At 41.7% G+C, this 17,441-nt stretch overlaps 4 protein-coding genes across 4 annotated transcripts; 1 reads left to right on the forward strand and 3 right to left on the reverse strand.

Annotated features, from left to right (window-relative positions):
* Positions 1-1,454: 1,454 nt before the first annotated feature.
* On the forward strand, positions 1,455-2,684 carry EAF01_002498 (uncharacterized protein; the record flags this gene model as incomplete). Its single annotated transcript, XM_038910751.1, has 1 exon — positions 1,455-2,684. The coding sequence occupies one exon, from the start codon at positions 1,455-1,457 to the stop codon at positions 2,682-2,684; it is 1,230 nt and encodes a 409-aa protein (XP_038773673.1).
* Positions 2,685-4,519: 1,835 nt separating this feature from the next.
* Positions 4,520-7,001, reverse strand: EAF01_002499 (uncharacterized protein; the record flags this gene model as incomplete). Its single annotated transcript, XM_038910752.1, has 3 exons — positions 4,520-4,945; positions 5,016-6,833; positions 6,891-7,001. 3 exons carry the CDS (start codon positions 6,999-7,001, stop codon positions 4,520-4,522), a joined length of 2,355 nt encoding a protein of 784 aa, XP_038773674.1.
* A 646-nt stretch (positions 7,002-7,647) lies between these two features.
* On the reverse strand, positions 7,648-11,428 carry EAF01_002500 (uncharacterized protein). The gene is made up of 5 exons (XM_038910753.1): positions 10,135-11,428; positions 9,633-10,057; positions 9,391-9,582; positions 9,259-9,338; positions 7,648-9,209 (listed from the first exon to the last, which is right to left on the reverse strand). Exons 2-5 carry the CDS (start codon positions 9,705-9,707, stop codon positions 8,321-8,323), a joined length of 1,236 nt encoding a protein of 411 aa, XP_038773675.1. The 5' UTR covers positions 9,708-10,057; positions 10,135-11,428; the 3' UTR covers positions 7,648-8,320.
* Positions 11,429-12,664: 1,236 nt separating this feature from the next.
* On the reverse strand, positions 12,665-12,989 carry EAF01_002501 (uncharacterized protein; the record flags this gene model as incomplete). The annotated part of the gene is made up of 2 exons (XM_038910754.1): positions 12,665-12,880; positions 12,975-12,989. The coding sequence occupies 2 exons, from the start codon at positions 12,987-12,989 to the stop codon at positions 12,665-12,667; spliced, it is 231 nt and encodes a 76-aa protein (XP_038773676.1).
* Between the last annotated feature and the right edge of the window lie 4,452 nt (positions 12,990-17,441).

Raw genomic sequence — 17,441 nt, forward strand, 5'->3', positions numbered from 1 at the left:
ATTTAATTATTTATCGAAAATTTGAATTTATATAATAGTTATTATAGAAATAGTTTTTAAGTAATGAAAATCGTAATAATTTTCACTTTCAATATCAAATAATAGAAATTTTTATTTCAAAACTAAATTTTTTATAAGAGATTTTTTATTATTAATAAAAATTTTTTCTTTTTTAAAAAATAATAATTGATTATTAAAATTTAAATATTAGCTTTTTCCTAGAGTAATTTTCATATATTTTGAAGTAGTCCACTCGATGATATTACATACTCGATGATAAACTACGTTATTTTAAATAATAAAGTCTAATTAATTAGATTAATAATCTTAATGCTTTTTTAGTTATTTTATTTATAGAATAGACTCTTGAATTCAAATTTTGATTTTTTAATTTAGAAAAAATCAGTAATAGCAAATTAATATATATTAATAAGAGAATTTTTTAGAAAACAAATTAATATTAATTCGATTTTATACTAGTAATTAAATATGAATATCGAATTAAATTTCAAGAATTGTAATAATTTAATTAGTTAATAAGATTCTATTAAACAAGGACACCGAAAGTTAAGACCTTAGGGGATAAATATTCGTTTGTTTTTCTACTAATTAAAATGTATTACTTAAGTTGCTACATGAGATCAAGATGATTATTATATCGCTCTCAGTACATGTTCAAAAGTACCTATGTTTACTATGTTATCTTGTCTGTAGACCGCTTTATGCTTCTTGCTCATTAAAAGTGTGTTTGTATACAGGAATCTACATCTGGCAACAGTTTCAGACACAAAATCGGGATACTGTGATTCTTATATGTCTCGATTACTCCGCAGTCCTCATTTGAGTGGTGAGCCCATGCCACTTCATTGATTAGACGATATTTCATCGTGCCTTCCCCATCAGACCAATGGTTCTTTCTTTTTCGGTTCAGTCACTTGCGAAATCTACCAGAAACAACTCCAGCCACCTTTTCCATTGTTCTTCATTGGCCTGCTTCGAAATAAATATCCTACATGGGCTGGTCCGGCTTCGCTTTCACTACTGTTCCATGCATCTCAACTTCATCTTCTACAAATCCTTTTCGTTTCCCAAGTCGGCAGAATCATCTTCCTTTCATCCTTTCCAAGCCTGATAGGTGAATTCTACTTCAGCTTTCAACAAACCCAGTCTCTGGCTACCAATGTAATTGCCCTACTCCTTTTGATGTTGTCGGCGATTTCAGACAGTCACTCCGATCTATCTGTTTTTGAATTCCAATTGCTGGCATTCAAATTGTGAGAGCAATTCTCTTCTCAAAGTTCAATTCTATGACTTTTTCACATTGGTCCTCGAACTCATTTACTCAAAAAGACCCCCAGTTTCTTCTTTAGATTATTGTCCAATTAGATCTTGTACTTCCGGTACAATTGGACAACTTAACGAACCGAGCGACTACCAGAATTCCGCTGTAAAATATGCCAAAACCTTTAGGCGAGGGACCCAAGGGAAAGGTCTCGAATTCACGTAGGGGGCCAGCCCCCAAAGATCGTGATGAAAATGGTAGAATTATCGGTAGTGAGACTTCTAAGGCGTCACGCAAACGTCATTGTGCCCGAATCACCATGGCATCACTCCAAATTGACGATGAGAATGATGATCTGAGCCAATTTACACCCAGTTTCGCCGATAATTCTCATTCGCATAATACTTGGGGCATCCCCTCTTCCGCGACGACTGTAGCCCCAAAGCGCAAGCGTAAACCCGCCAGTTCCAAGCAGCTACCAGGACTCGGGCGTAATTATGCAGCACGCAATGCAGGTCTCTTCAACCGCTACCCAGAACTGTGCAGCCCTGAAACTACACCCGAGCCAGTGGAAACAAGCAGTCCAACTCGCTCTCCATTCCTGCGCTATCCTTTGGAAGTCCGTGAGCGAATCTATGGATATTTTCTTCGTTCTCCAAACTCGATCCTCGTGAACTATGATTGGGAGGCGGTCGAACGCTGTCCCGATTTTGTTGTCAAAAAGATATTGTATATATGCAAGCAGATCAGTGCAGAGGCTCTCTCATTCCTCTATAAAAATAATACCCTTCATGCGCTGCTCCGGGAGAACATGTCACGCCTACCTGCTTGGAGCATCCCAAGGATTACAACCACCTTTCTAAATTTGGTAAAAAATGTGGTCCTCGAGTGTCCAAAAGAGAATTGGGATCTGGAATGGTATTACAAGGCAAAAGAAAGCATCGAAGCCTTGGTAGTGGCGAAAACAGTACTGAAAACATTCACCATCGTGTTGACACCGCGGCAGGTTGGCTTCACTTCGACAGCTTTGGGATTTGAACATGCTCCTATAACTTTCGCGGATTTTCTATGGGAAGATGGGGAGGTAATGAAAGCTATTGTGAAGTTGAGCTGCAAGCAATCAAGGATTGTTGTGAAGAAAGGTGATGGGAGGAGACTTGTTCTGAAGACAGATATTCATGGTGGAATACTTGCGACAACGAATGATGAGGAGAACTGGTTTAAAGAAGATAAGGTATACCAGCTATCAAGACTCTCTTTGCAAACTAGCGTGAAAAAAGAAGTGGCTGAATTGAAAGATAAGTTCGAGCAGATCTTTCATGACGAGGAGAAAGCCGTTGAGATGGTGCAGGGTGATGGATTCAGGCGAAAGATTAGTCAACAATCATCGTCGGCTATCTAAAGGAGCAAATGGTTGATGGGTGAACTCAACCTCGATTTGACTCTGGATGTTCTCCTTTGTGAGAAAACCCCTGATTATTTACCTCACATCTTTGGAGGGGTCTTCCTTGCTAGAAGCTTCAGGATGACGGTGCTCAATATTTTTCAAAGGAAGGTTGATCATTATTTTTTCCAAATCTATTAGTGCGAGTCGGCGCTATTTTTCACCCGCTTTCATTTCTGCTTCTTCTCTATATCTCACCATAGTTGATATCAAATACATACAGGAGGGTCCATTGATTGTTTAGCAAGCAACCAGCGACTATTTCGAGGAGAAACTCTCGTTCCATCCTCAATAGGTTATCATCTGCAACTTACATGATCTCATATTTTTGCATTTACTGCACAAATTTTACCGGCAGATAATTTTTGTTCGGCGGTATCAGCTATCGTTGATTTCTTGAACTCATATGCATTTGTTAATTTTCACGCAAACTATCTTAGTAGACGAGAATTTGCAAAGTTTTGCAAACATCTCGCGGGAAAGCTGGATTCTCGGAACAGCCGAGGGGCTAAAGGATTTGAGGAGATTTCCAAGGTTGTGTTAGGAGGGAGGTTTTATATTTCTCCTTTAGTACAGAATTCATATCAATTCTTCGGGTATAACAACGCGTGTATGCTGAACTACAGTGCTCGTTTGTTCTTCCAGAAAACTAATTTAGAATTGACGACGGTAATATGGTCTGATTGTGTCAATCATCCGTTGAATATGTTATAAGCATCCACGTCGTGACAGGTTGAGAACAATTTTGAATGTCTCATCTTCTAATATACTAAATCACCATAGGAAAAAGCAGAACACTTCGTGTTCACACCAAAGCTTGAGCAAACATAAACATAAAAAGTAGTATTCACAACACCATCATAGATTCGAGGCGATAAGAATACATGAATACGAATCTCACATAAACTTACTAAAATAATAATCGTGATAATCTAGCTTCTAAACAAGGAAACTTTGCCCACCAACTTAAAAGTGGTTAATGTATCCATCCAAGTAAGTAATCTAGCTCATATACTTGGAGAGAAAAAGAAAAAGAAATAACAATTATTATCATTTTTGAGGTATGAAACATCTCTAAAACTTTACCCCTTCCACAATCACATTATATCACATCATATCACATCGTATCATCACATTACCTGCCTAAATACTATACCCACTCAGAAGTATATTCATCGACGCTTTCATATAAATAGTCACCTAATCTAATCTATTCTAGTCTAGCTAGCCTCCAATCTTTGATCTAAGTATGTGTTCGACGTAACAAACCACAATTAAAAAAAGTGTAAAAGCAAGTTTGGCGAGATAGATCGCCTATATTAGGGTCATTCGTATGTATATATCATGGGTGATTATGTATACTAATGATGAGCGATAACTATAAGCCGAATGACCAATCAATGGTACAATCAAAAATCAGCTGCTGTGCTATTGTGTTCTGTTTGCGTGCATTTCAGTCTTGGGATGCGTGGGGATGCTATACTACAGACTAAGGACATATTACAGAAACATGTTCAGAGTATCCGTTCACCCGTTAAGCTACCGAGCCCACGTAGTTATACAAGTCATCTCAAAATACAAGAAAGGTGAAATTTCTAACGCTAATGATCACTATCATAAGGCAGAGACATGCTTCCCATTCCCTCTGCCAATAACGAGGCAATAATGCTGTGATCCTCCGGACCATGAGACCACCACCCATGCTTAATCGCGCAAATAATCGTTACAACACATATATATGTGTATCCACCCCCACCGAAACGCCGTCCCGATGAGTTGAGTGAATTATTCCTTTACTGTGCAAGAGCACCACCACCTGGTGGCCCCTTCGGTCCTCTATCCTCGGGACCTTGGCTTCCAGGGATTGGTGCAAGTGCAGTGCCCATACTTTCAGGTACTTTTATGCTTCCCGAAGGAGAAATTGTCCTGCCTACCAATTTCTCTCCCTTGACAACTTTGAAGGCTTCTTCTCTATCTAACGTCTCGTAGTCCACTAAAGCCTTTGCCAACAGATCCAGTTCCTTACGCTTGGATTCGATGAGCTTGACAGCACGAAGACGAGCCTCCTCGATAACGCGTCTGACTTCAGATTCAACAAGAAGCTTGGTTCCTGCGGAGAGATGCTCGTAGTTCGTCATCAAGTCAACATTTCCAAGCTCAGGTGACATTCCAAATCTAGTGACCATACTATATGCAAGGCTTGTGGCGGTTTGGAGATCCTGTTCACAAAATTAGTATTCTTCCGGTCCCTCAGACCTTTTAATTTAGTTATAAAATGGGAAGACCTACGCTAGAAACTCCACTAGTGACCTTTGTAGGACCATATTTGATTTCTTCTGCCACTTTACCTCCCATACAGACGTCAAGCCTGCTTTCATACTCATCCAAAGTCATTGAGTACTTATCCATTGCTGGCAAATGGAAAGTTATACCAAGAGCACTGCCTCGGGGCATAATCGTAACTTTGTGCAATGGATCTGTTCCTGGGGTAAACATGAGAACGAGGGCATGCCCTGCTTCATGATACGCTGTCATCTCCTTTTCCTTCTGGGAAATAACCATGCTCCTTTTTTCCGCACCCATCATTATTTTGTCCTTTGCCCATTCGAAATCCAACATAGATACCGCTTTCGCTTTCGCTCTACTGGCGTGCACAGCAGCTTGGTTAATCACATTCTCGAGTTCCGCGCCCGAGAAGCCCGGTGTACCAGAAGCAAGTGTTTCGATGTTGACATCAGGAGAAGCAATTATCTTTTGCATGTGATGCTTCAGAATCGCCAATCGACCACGCACGTCTGGTAACCCAACGACAACATTTCGATCGAATCTGCCAGGTCGTGTAAGAGCCTTATCTAGGAGTTCTGGGAAATTAGTAGCAGCCAAAATGATAACGCCATTGTTTTGTGCAAATCCATCTAGTTCAGTAAGTAGCTGATTGAGGGTTTGCTTGGAATGTGCGGCATCCCGAGCTTTTCGTGTGCCTCCTATAGCATCCAGTTCATCGATGAATATAATGGCTGGTGATTTGCTTTTAGCAGCAGCGAAAAGTTCTCGAACTCGCTTTGCACCAACGCCAACATATATCTCGTCGAATTCACTACCAGACATGAAGAAAAATGGAACGCCCGCCTCGCCAGCAACCGCACGGGCCAATAAAGTTTTACCAGTTCCAGGAGGGCCAACGAGCAAAACGCCCTTTGGAAGTTTGCCTCCGAGCGTGGAGAACTTCTCCGGATTCTTCAAAAAATCTACGAGTTCTTGAAGTTCATCCTTTGCTTCGTCACATCCATGAACATCCGTAAACCTGACATTTTGGTGTTCAGCCTTGGCCTCGTTATCGGCTTTAGCTCCTCCAGGTCTTCTGACAACGATTGAATTGAAGCCTTCAATCATCATAGCAACGACGACCAGACTGATGTACGTGAAAAGTGCGAAGTAGAGAGCGAACCTGACCCATTTGAAAATAGTGTTGCCTATGGTTTCATCAACAACAACATGCATAGGAGAGTTTTTGTCGCCAGAACCAGATGCTTGACCGCGAGACATAGCAATATTACCTCCGCGAGAAGTAGCAGCGACTGCTTGACCAATAGCCTGTAATTGCGCGTTGCCAACATTTCCTGCTTGTCCGGAAGGATTTGCCATGCCACCGTTCATTTGTCCCAACATTCCTAGAGCTCTATGATATGCACCTTCACAAGCAGAATTTGATGCGAAATGACCAGTTTGATACCTGTCAGCAATGATGGCTGGCATATTTGCCTTCAATAGCGCTTGGTAGAGAGCATTCTGAGCCGTGGCACTAGTAGGATTCTTGTTTGCAGTTTCTTCCAAGTGAGAGAGTAAATTGTGTGATGTGCTACCACCGAAGAGAGATCTTTGCTGAGATTTGAAGTGTTTGGTAAACGGCATCGACTGCTGTGGTCGTAGAGATGAAGACGTAGATATTTGTCGGCAATGAGTCATGGCCAGAATAGATGGAGATGGATTCATTGAATTCGCAGTAGAGATACGTTTTGACACCGGGATAAATGCATTTCGAAGGCCTGGGGACATTGAGTCTATTCGTAGGCTAGAAGGTGGCACAGGAATCGATCTAGTCGAGAGCTGCGACGACATTAGTTAGGCCAATTCAAAAGAGAAGAGGTATTTGTTTCTACGAACCATTCGCGCCGATGGAAGTGACATCTTCGCAAAATGGGATTCCGGTGCCTTCCGAGCCAGAAGTCTTAAAGATGTAGCCATCGTGGAAAACCCATGAGTTGGTGTTGCCATGACTGGCAGAACCAAATAGAATTAGATTGTAAGCACCTCCTATCAACCACCGCCAAGTGAATTCTTTTAAATATTTCTCCTTGCAAAACTGGTTGACTGTATCAATACTTCGTCGACAAAGTCTAAGAAATGAAGTTTTGTTGAGCCTCGATCTCGAGGACGTCTTGATTGTTGATGCCAAACTGGAACACCGAAGGCAAACTTGTAAATCACTTCCGGTAGTGCATCATGGAAGAAGGCCGCTTATTATTTGACTAAGCTTATTCTGGGTTAGCGCGGCATGCTACCCACCAATCTAGATCTTGTTCGACTACCAACACGTGTTTATCAAAACGGTACTTTAGAACTACTACCTAGTCGGTATGTAAATTTACTAAGGAGACATCTAGAACGTATATGTCATGGATATCTATCGTTTACTCTTGAGACATCGCTCCGGGAAATGTATCAGGGGCAATGTTTAGGGAAAGCGAGAGTGCAAGAAGTCAAGGACTCATACAACGTGCCGAACATTAACCTACATGAGCCTAACAAAGTCCTGAAAGATTCCTCGCTTACATCAAGTACTAGAGTTTCTTGTCTTGAATACACACAACTAGAACCTCGTCTTGAATCACCGGTAAGGAAAAAAGTAGGCCAAGTTACAAAGTCTAGATATAGATGGTATTATACTATTCATTTAGCTATTTACTACTACTATAGATACACACAAGACTTTCCAATCCAAATTGGATACCATATCCAATTCCGATTCCCTTGTCCAAAACTAATAAACATTTAAATAAGTATTGATACAGATGGCAAACCCGGCCTTGATCACCAGTCTCTAGGCACAAACAACACGGTACGCTTCCAGGTGCGCGAGTATATAACATAAAGAAATGACCTCGTTGAACTCGTGGCGCCATGATATCACCTCCTCATTATGTACCCTCTCTCCATCTTCCTCCACCTCAACCCCCTCCCCGGCCAATATTAGATCCAGCTTCATCTGTACGCAAAACCGGACGGAAACTACCATAAAACAAGAAAAGTAAAAATAAAAAATAAAATAAAAAGTATGTGAAAATGCCACGACAAGCCGATTATTCCGAAAGGGAGGGCTGGAATGTCTGGCTGACGGATGAGATGCATTCGTGAATGTCGTTAATGTACTAGGTATATCGCGGATAGACTTGGAGAAGTGAAAACTTTTGTTGATGAAGCGGAACAAACTGCAGTCCTGTGTGCCTCAGTCCTTGGGTATACGACGTCTTATTAATGATACAATCGCTAAAGAGAGTTTCGAAACGAGCGTGTGTTTTGACTGTTCAGTATTGTTACAAATTCTCAATGCGAGCACTGGGCATTTGTAATGATGGATCATCAAATGTCTCGAGCTTATGCCATGGATCGCTGAAGACAGTGACCTGAGGATACATTGGCACGTGGCTGATCACTTCAGGTTGTTGGTAAGGAGTACTCTCATACCACTGACCATGCTCGGGAGGTTGTGGATATTGATGTTGCAATTGATGCTGTACTTGCGGGACTGGTGATGAAATTGATTGAGGTGTTTGCACGTGCTGCTGGTAATGAATCATTGGCTGTGGTTCAGTTGGCGACTGGCCGTGAATAGCGTATGTAGGAACGTGAACCGAGTGCTGGGTGTGTGTGTAGTAAGGTTCTTGGGAGACTGGGCTAGCGCGGGAGTGAGAAGAGTAACTACCGGGGCTGCTTTGTAGTATCTCCTGAGGGTGTCTCTCCATGGAATGTCGAGGAATGTGGTACGTTTGAATTGGAGCCGGATTGGTGTTCAAAGTTGCGACTCCAGGGTTGTTCTGTTCGGGGACATAGTAAGATGCGTGTTGGAGACTAGGCTGTCTTTGCATAACGTGATGGTGCTGATCTGGAATAGGACCGAATGCCTGAGGACCTCCCGACAGGCTGTGTCTGTGGGCATACGCTTGTGGCATGGGATACCCATCAATCTGTTGATGTTGTCCAAAATCCGCGAATGAGTGTGCTCTGTGCATCTGATGTGCATGTGGAACACCTGGAACTGTCAAGTGTTGAGGCCACTGAATTTGACTGGAGTGATGTTGAGGAGTAGTTGGCGATTCCCCACCATCAGAATCAGATGTCTCACCGTCATCAAGCTCTGATGAATGGATGCCGCGTTGATGCGAACGTCTTTGATGCTTGACCATGGTAGTCTTTCTACAAAAGCTATTGCATATTAGTGCTGATCAAACTACAAGTTCTCTGTAGCACAAACCTTTTCAAACAACCATCGTGTGCACATTTGTAAGGTCTCTTGCCTGTGTGAATACGTCTATGACGGGCAAGACTAGATGACTGTGTGATATTATTAGCAATAGTTCCGTCAAGTTGTCTTTCCGTTTCTTACATCAGAAAATCGTTTGCCACAGCCAATGTGTTGACATTGATGAGGCTTTTCACCAGTGTGTGTACGGATGTGGACGGTCAAGGCACTTCTTTGGATGAAGCTTTTCCCGCATCCTGGAGTTACGCATGAGTAAGGTCTCTCATTTGTATGTATGCGATAGTGACGCTGAAGGTCAGATTTTCTGTTGAAGCTCTACATTCACTGTCAGCTGACATTATAGTCATTGCATTGGTAGGTCGTACCTTGATGCATGTTTTCCAATCGCATTGAAAGGGGCGTGCGTTTTGCTCGTTCTCAACTAGCTCCATGACGTCCATTATGTATTCCTAGATTCTATCGATCGAGGTTGAAGTGTTAAGTCTCAATGTAGGTCTGGTTGGTTATGCGTCCGATGTTGTGAACGTCTGATCGAGCAATGGAATGAGAAGTTGATATATAAGAAGAGCAGGTGTTGTGATTTGTTTGCTTGGTATGCAAGTGATGTCGAATAGAGACTCAATGGGGGAATCTTGTAAGATACAAAGCGTCCAGCGCAATAGCGTTGAGCGAAAGTGATAATTGGCGAACTGACTTGGAGAAGGCCCCGGCAAGAAAGTATTGTAAAAGGAAAGCTACGATGGTTCTCGTAAACTGTGTACAAGAATAGCACGAAACTTTCAAGGAGATTCTGAGGAAGTCAGAGAATTGAAGACTGGATGAGTTTGATGAAGTAGCAATGTGGGCAGGAAGAGTTCATATACATACTTTTTTTGGATGCGGGATGTGGACTGGAGCTTGTAAATCATCCGCCCAAACACGGAATGGTGGGGCGCACGAGCAATTGAGGGAAACTGTGAACGTGGTAAGGAAGTTAAAGTTGAGGTTCCTGGATCTAGCTCTAGCTCTAGCTTGTGCTGTGTCGGGTCATGCGAGTGGCTGGACAAGGTGTGAAAAAATAAGGGTTCTCGGCAGGTAGACTTGACTAACTGGTGAAAATATGGTCTGGTTGTTTCGACGTCAAAGTGTCTCTGAAGTAGTGTGGATATGTTAAAGTTGCGAAACAAGGACCATTCTTGAAGTAGAATCGTCGGGAATTCAAAGGCGGCCGAGATCGACGGCTTTAGTTTTCTGGAGAGGTTGAGAGGGATGATGGTTGTAAGCGTAGTTCTTGAATGTGGATTCAGTAGAAAGATGTTGATGTTGATGTTGATGTCCAGCTTTTTGTAGTGGGAAGATGCTTGACGGTTCAAAGCTTTTTTTAAGGTAGAGAATTTAGAGATAGCATGGCGCCTTGATAAGATATGAGATGCTTTGTAGCTCGATGGCAAGATTGCGTTCAAGATATTAGACTTTTTTCTGACTCGTACGGCTTGTATCTGCAATACAGTAGACAGTAGATGGATGGAATTCTCGTGAGTAAATACCTTTTTCCCCACGAAGAAGAAAGTGCAAGGTAACGAGGGACCCCAGTAGGATATGCGAGGATGATATTGTATACCAGGTAGGCAGTCAATCAGCATTAGCCAACAATGAGGTAGGGCAGTCAGGGCATCCCTCGATTTCCAATTGTCAATGAAGCAACTCAAGAAGGATGGCAATATAGGTACAGTACATATGAATGGATGGATCAATAGGTATGCAAGGAAAGCAGTGGATGCAATATCGATCTCAAGAGACAGGTGAGATTTTCACATCCGACTGAACAACCCTTGACTCTCGAGATGATAGTTGACCCTCTTCCCTCTTTTGTCTAATGATAATCCGATCGGTAGTCGAATGAGTTGATGATTAATGTGGAATTGAAGATTTTGAGTTATATGAATATGTTGATGGAAGTGGAGTCCGATCATAATTTTGCTTTCTCTCTTATATGATAATAAATGCTAGAATGAACGGTTTTGTCTTCCTTGTTTCTTGTCTTGTTGCTTTTTTTGGCTTCCCATTTCTTATTGCGTGTTGTATGTAAACTTCGTCCTTTCTTTCGTTTTTTCTCTTCGTTCGACACAAATCGTCTCCATCTCTCGGAGTGACAGATAGAAAAGTGGAAGTAACCCAAACATTGCATTCCGTAAGTACCTAGGTATTCTACCGTACTCATGGTGTTTGTTTTGGGCTTACTGATACAACGAATTGTAAAGGAATTAGAGGTAGACTATTCTCCTTTGAGGCGAAGATTTAGATATTAGCCGTTCACTAGTAAACCATTCCGTCCTGCAGTCTGCAGTCTGCAGCAGGTCTGCATCAGAATCCATACATGGGGCTCTTGAGTAGTATCATATCATTGGACTGATGAAGGACTGGCTGGGACCAGGAAGCTTCTTTTTGAAGTTGGAGATATAGGGAAAAGAACAAGGTTAGTTGTTCGACAAGGATAAATAGTGGGATTTTCAGGTCCCTTTTCCGCTTTTCGCTTTCTGCCGCACTTTCTTGGACTAACTAGCACCTGAGTAGTATAAGTGTCCAAGTAGCTTGTACTCTATAAAGTTATATTAGTCTTTTATACTACTCTGTTATAACTAGACTCTAAAGCTATCGCATTGTAGAATTTATATTGCCATCGGTTTGTTTCGCTTCTGATATACCTACAAGGTTAGAGATTTATATATAGTAGTTTACTATATATGTACCTATCATATACCTGATATGCTAAAAGGAAGTCTACTCGACGATAACTGGATATCTAGTAGTATTATATCAAGGTTTTAGCGTCGGAGATACTTTCTGGAATGGTATGAGAAAGGAGAGACCTGAGTAGTCAGCCAGTCCCCCTTTACGATTCATATATATCTACTTTCTATACAAGGGCAAATTTCAATCTTTCCACATATACGCCACATATACTATACTACCGAGGAGACATCATTGAATACTCCATAAATATGACATAACTCAGTCGAAACTCGGATGTATAATGAGAAGATTGAGGTTATATAATAGAAACTTTGGGAATTATAAATGGGTTTCTAAGTTTTGCATGTATCTCGATATAGTTACAGTCGAAAAAGGAGAAAGATTTTACCGTGGCTGTCAACTGGAAGTAGCAGTCATCATTATGAAGGCTTGCTTGTCAGCTCGTTCATATGGATAATTCTGGCTACAGCTTTCTCTGATAGACACAAATAAGTACTTCGTACTTCATCTTTGAAAATTGTTTATGGGCGAAGCTCCGAAGGGCGAGACAGGAGGCCTTGTCGGTTGTAGTCACCCATAGTCTTTCCCATGCAAGGATATCTCGCCCAAGATAGCTCCTCGACTACATGCATGGATTCGACTAGCATAAAGTGTGGTGGAGTCGTCACGTTACAGTGAAAACAAAATTTCTCAAGGGGAGACCATGATTCTCCATCGTGCCGGATCTCGCAACAGCCCAGACTATCCAGTAAGAGATACTCCAGTGCGCCTCAATATGTCCTGCTAAGCCCCAAGATAATATCATGGCTAGATGTCGTTCCACTGATGATGTTGGAATGACTCTTGTTGCATTGTCGAGTTCTTGAAAAGATTGCAAATACTTGATTTAGCACTTATCAATTAATGACGCCTATTGATCTTAGAACTTAGAGGGGATTGACTTCACTCTATTGACTCGAGTCTCTAACACTCACGTTACTTCGAACCATGAGACGTTGGCGATAAAAATCACAGGATCAAGGACACAAATTCCTAATTCCCCGAATAATTCTCATGCCAGCTTTTCCGGAGCAATCTTGGCATACTCTCTATCTCCGATGATAATGATGAAATTGGGTTCCCTTTTCGGCCGTTAGAGAGGTATAAGAGGATTGTGATATATCCTAATTCGGACAGAAATATTAATTAATACTACGAAAAGGTACTAGAATCAAATGCTGTTGATGGCTAACAGGAGCTCGAACCAAGACGCCACCTGGTAATTTCAACGAAATACTTTGCTAGCATAGCAGCAGTATTGCCTTTTTGATATTCTTTCCTTGAAGCGAATTGGAATCGCGGTTGATGACCTAACCCACGAGCAACGATGTGATAGAGTAGACTCAGTAGAGATGTTTGAACAATCTGACTAATTCTTTATCCTCCAAAAGCTAGATATACATACGCACTACCATTAGTGGCATCTAAAGTCTATCGTTGATAAGATTGTACATCGTAATGTTGCTCGAGAGAGAAGAGAGTCATTTGATAATGAAATCATGACTGATTTGAGTTTTTGGAAAATTTACGGTGGCAGACATCCTGGTTGAACTCATTCTCGATTGGGATTTTCGAAGGACATTTTAAACCATTCGGCATCGTTCAATCTCCCTTGTCTCACGGATGCGTGCCGTCCACACGACTTCACAAACCTTGTTCCCTCGCGATTACAAGGAATAAGGTGAGTGGTAGTAAAAATAGTGTTCGGAGTAATACGGGCTACAAGTAGAGTTAGCACCAAAAGCTTCGAAAAAAACAGTTTAGTTTTCGTTTTAGTTTTATAAATACTATACGAATACTCAGTAAACAATCGGTTGAAGCCTGATATTGTAGGAATTTACAGAAGGAAGTATAGAGGAGATAGCCTTGGAACTCTTAAGATGCAGCCAGCAGTGATACAAACTTCAAAGATAAAAGTCTGTGGACATTTACGATTTGTTATACAATTAGGCGAATGAAATATCGTTTACCTCAAGACACCTAGGCAAAGTGAATTTCTAATTTGCTGCATCTACCTACCTACGTATTTGAGAAGACAATTCTTCAATTGCTGAGTTTATACGTCAATGTCGGCCTCTTGACTGAAACCAAGTCAATTCATCATACATGTAAATAATGTTTGCAAATCCTCCTATTCGCCCAATTCTCTGCGACGCTGCAGGAACAGTTGCATTATCCACAATGAAACAAACCTTTTGTATATATAACCACTAGTTGTGACCTTAATATCAATCACCAGCATGAATCACATGCCAGGTACTCAACTGCTCATCATTTCTTGATGATCTCAAAGGTCATCTCTTTGGGTCTTTTGGTCAATGGTCCAAATAGAGCTAATTCTGTGATGTACTTAAGCATCTCCCATGAGATTGTTATTCCTTCAGAATACAAGCAAAGGGATGTTGTTTCCGACTCATAACTTGCCTCACTATACCTCAACGGCAGATTAACAATGGAACTCATGATATCTACTACCTAGTCAAGCCAGGTACAAAATTCTGAAACATGCAGTAAATGCGCGTGTTCAATTTTTCCCAGGCCAACGCGGGGCAAGCACACAGATTTGCGTCCTTTGCTAATTTAGCCGGCTGAAATGGGATTTTCACCAGCATGCCATTTCTATATCCTATCTATAAACAACGGTTCTGATACGGAAAATGGATAAGGGGTTCAAGTACAGGGATTCTGCCAGGGCATATATGAAACGACTTTCGAAACCCTCAGACTATCTTACACATCGGCATGTATCCTGATGCGGCATCGCTGTACTAACTTGTATTCCAAATTGAGTCTCCGCGCCCCCAACTATCTTGGAATTGCCATGAAAAGGAACCCCGTCGTAATGATGCTTCTGGATAGTACCTGAGACGATGAAATTCACGGGAAGCGACAAATCTTCCTGCTCCGCCATCAGGCGACGTGAAATGCCTCATTCCCCGGGAGACGGCTTGTGTTTCCTCGGCGGTATTCATTGTAGACTTGACAGAAGGCACACCTTTCATGTTTCTAAATTCGTGGCCCCTTGGTGAATATCTTACGGATTTGTCCTGACTTCAATCATTTAACCACGTTTGCAAACTGATGTATGCCTTCAACTACGAAAAATCTTGGTATCCGGATTCGAAACGAGCGATACAACGTCGTCTGTACCGAAAGCCTCTACATGTTTGTCTAGGCAGTTGATAAGCAACAGTCATCTGAATGTTCTAGCTTTAAGACTGCCCGCACCGTCGCTGCAATTCTGCAAAACCACAGGCCAAGTGTTCATGAAATCAAACGTGGCTTCTGGTTGATACGGAGAAGTCTTCAAACACAGGTCAAACGCCGGTCACAAAATCACATTGGCATCATCAAGTACTTGTTAGATGGCAACAATCAGATCCACGGCTAGCTGTGGTGGCTACAATTGTGCAACCCGAAATCAATAGATCACGCTACAGTCCGATCGTACCTACATAACGCGACGGGTTTGTACCGCGGTGATTGACAATATCATCCTGACTCAATTCATTTCATGGCTTAGTTTATACTTCGTAGAGCAAGCATCCTCTCAAAAAATTGCGGGATTTACTACTCGCCAGGCATACCGGATGTTGAAAGGCATAATACGCTACTGTTAATTACGCCACAATAAATGATCGTGAAGCTGTCAGCTTTATTTGGTAAATTCACTGCCGGATCTGCTCTCTGTTTTGTTTTAGAAAAATTGCAAGTCCATTTCCATTTCCAGACTAATACCACGATGCACTTAAGGATTTGCAAAACAATACTTCGGTAAGGTCATACGAGATTTGGGGATCTTCAATAGAACTCTCCTATCTACCTAGTGGATATTCGCTTTAGTCTCAATAATCCAGTTCGTTTCTGTTACCTTTACGGCCAATTTCTAATGCAGCTGCTGATATTTTCGGCTTAGTCTGGGCTATTCTTCTTCATTCCATGCATACATGGAGACAGAGTGCATCATCTTCAAGTATACCCGTTATGCATATGCACAAGAACCCAGTTCTTTCATGATAAAAGGAAGCTCAACGTTCACAGAAGTATCTCTCAAATTTGTACTATCATATCACCGCGTGAATGGTTCAAGGGCCATTGAAATCGGAGAAATGCTATGCAAAGTATCACTGCCGTGGTGCAACTACAAAGTATATCCATATGCTAGCATCGTTATTACAGTGGAGAAGCACATGATAGCTACCGTGTGCCGATCCAGAACGTGCGTAGCATGAGTCCAGTCAACAAAATCCAGGGGAAGTAGGAGACTAATAATGAGATTAGCAATTGAAAGCATGGCGGGGCATGTATCTCCATGAATCTTAAGATCATAGTGATGTCTCATAGATACTGTAAATTAGTCCTCGACAATCCTAATTATATGAGTGATCCGAGTCAATCAATCCTGAGGTGACTCTCTCGCTTATGCTTAATATGATTAGCATTGCGAAACAATCACCAAGTGCCGTGAATTAGATCGAATGCCGGGCAATACGACCCGAACTAGTCCTTCAAATCCTTCCCGCCACAAGATTAGAATTGAAAGTAATACACAATCATTATCTCAATATACCTAATGACTGGTGGGGCAATCCAATCTCCTCTAATCACTCATCACATCTTGTAACACGCTTTGAAGTATCGAATAATCTCAAGTCAATGATATGTGTAATCTTATACTCACAGTTCAATATTTGTCAAACCGGGAGTCGAGAGGGAGATATCCGGGGAAGGCTTATATTGTGTGTGACCAAGAGAGAACGAACGGCCACTTGCCGAGTTAGTACCTGCGGGGTACCAACTCGTCATTCAACGTATCATTATCGTTGCTTTTTTCTCTCTTAAAGATAAGAGTAAGACGCGGGAACATCCCGAACAGAAGCAGTATCAAATAGTGTTTTCTTTTGCTTCATTATCAAACAGCTGTAGGAGTTCTTCGCCTTCGCATCGCCAATACACCAACGGGCACACCCGACATCATTTGTGGTTACGTCGTGCTCCAGATGCGTTTGCTCTTTCGCCAATTAAACACATCCATTATAGAAACCTAGCAAACCTAGCGGGGTGTGCGATCATCAGTACGTATGTACAATATACAATAATAGCTGGAATATCTCCGACTGCAATTCTGTAATTTTAGCGAATCTTGTACGACACGGCCCGGCACGGGTCGAGAGGAAATCGTTTTGCGCTTCTCCTCTTATCTATGTGTCTTGTTGCAACAGACCTGGTAGTGAGACATCCTGTCACTTACATATTGGGCTGATGCAACTGCAACTGACCCCGCATGCAAAAGGGGTGAATTATGAACAAAATCCATTTTATCAGATCGAGTGTGAATGCCTCGTATTTCTTATTAGTGGGGGCACAATCTCGTGACTTTAATTTCATATCAAGATCAACAA

Source organism: Botrytis porri (genome assembly GCF_014898465.1).
Source record: "Botrytis porri strain MUCL 3234 chromosome Unknown BPOR_003, whole genome shotgun sequence".
NCBI lineage: Eukaryota > Fungi > Ascomycota > Leotiomycetes > Helotiales > Sclerotiniaceae > Botrytis > Botrytis porri.

Excerpts from the sequence above, each read along its gene's own strand:
- EAF01_002500 (XM_038910753.1), bottom strand. The coding sequence starts at position 9,707 with ATGGACGTCATGGAGCTAGTTGAGAACGAGCAAAACGCACGCCCCTTT. Across the intron at positions 9,583-9,632 it reads ATTGGAAAACATGCATCAAG|AGCTTCAACAGAAAATCTGA; the intron begins GTACGACCTACC and ends CAGTGAATGTAG. Across the intron at positions 9,210-9,258 it reads CACGATGGTTGTTTGAAAAG|CTTTTGTAGAAAGACTACCA; the intron begins GTTTGTGCTACA and ends AATATGCAATAG.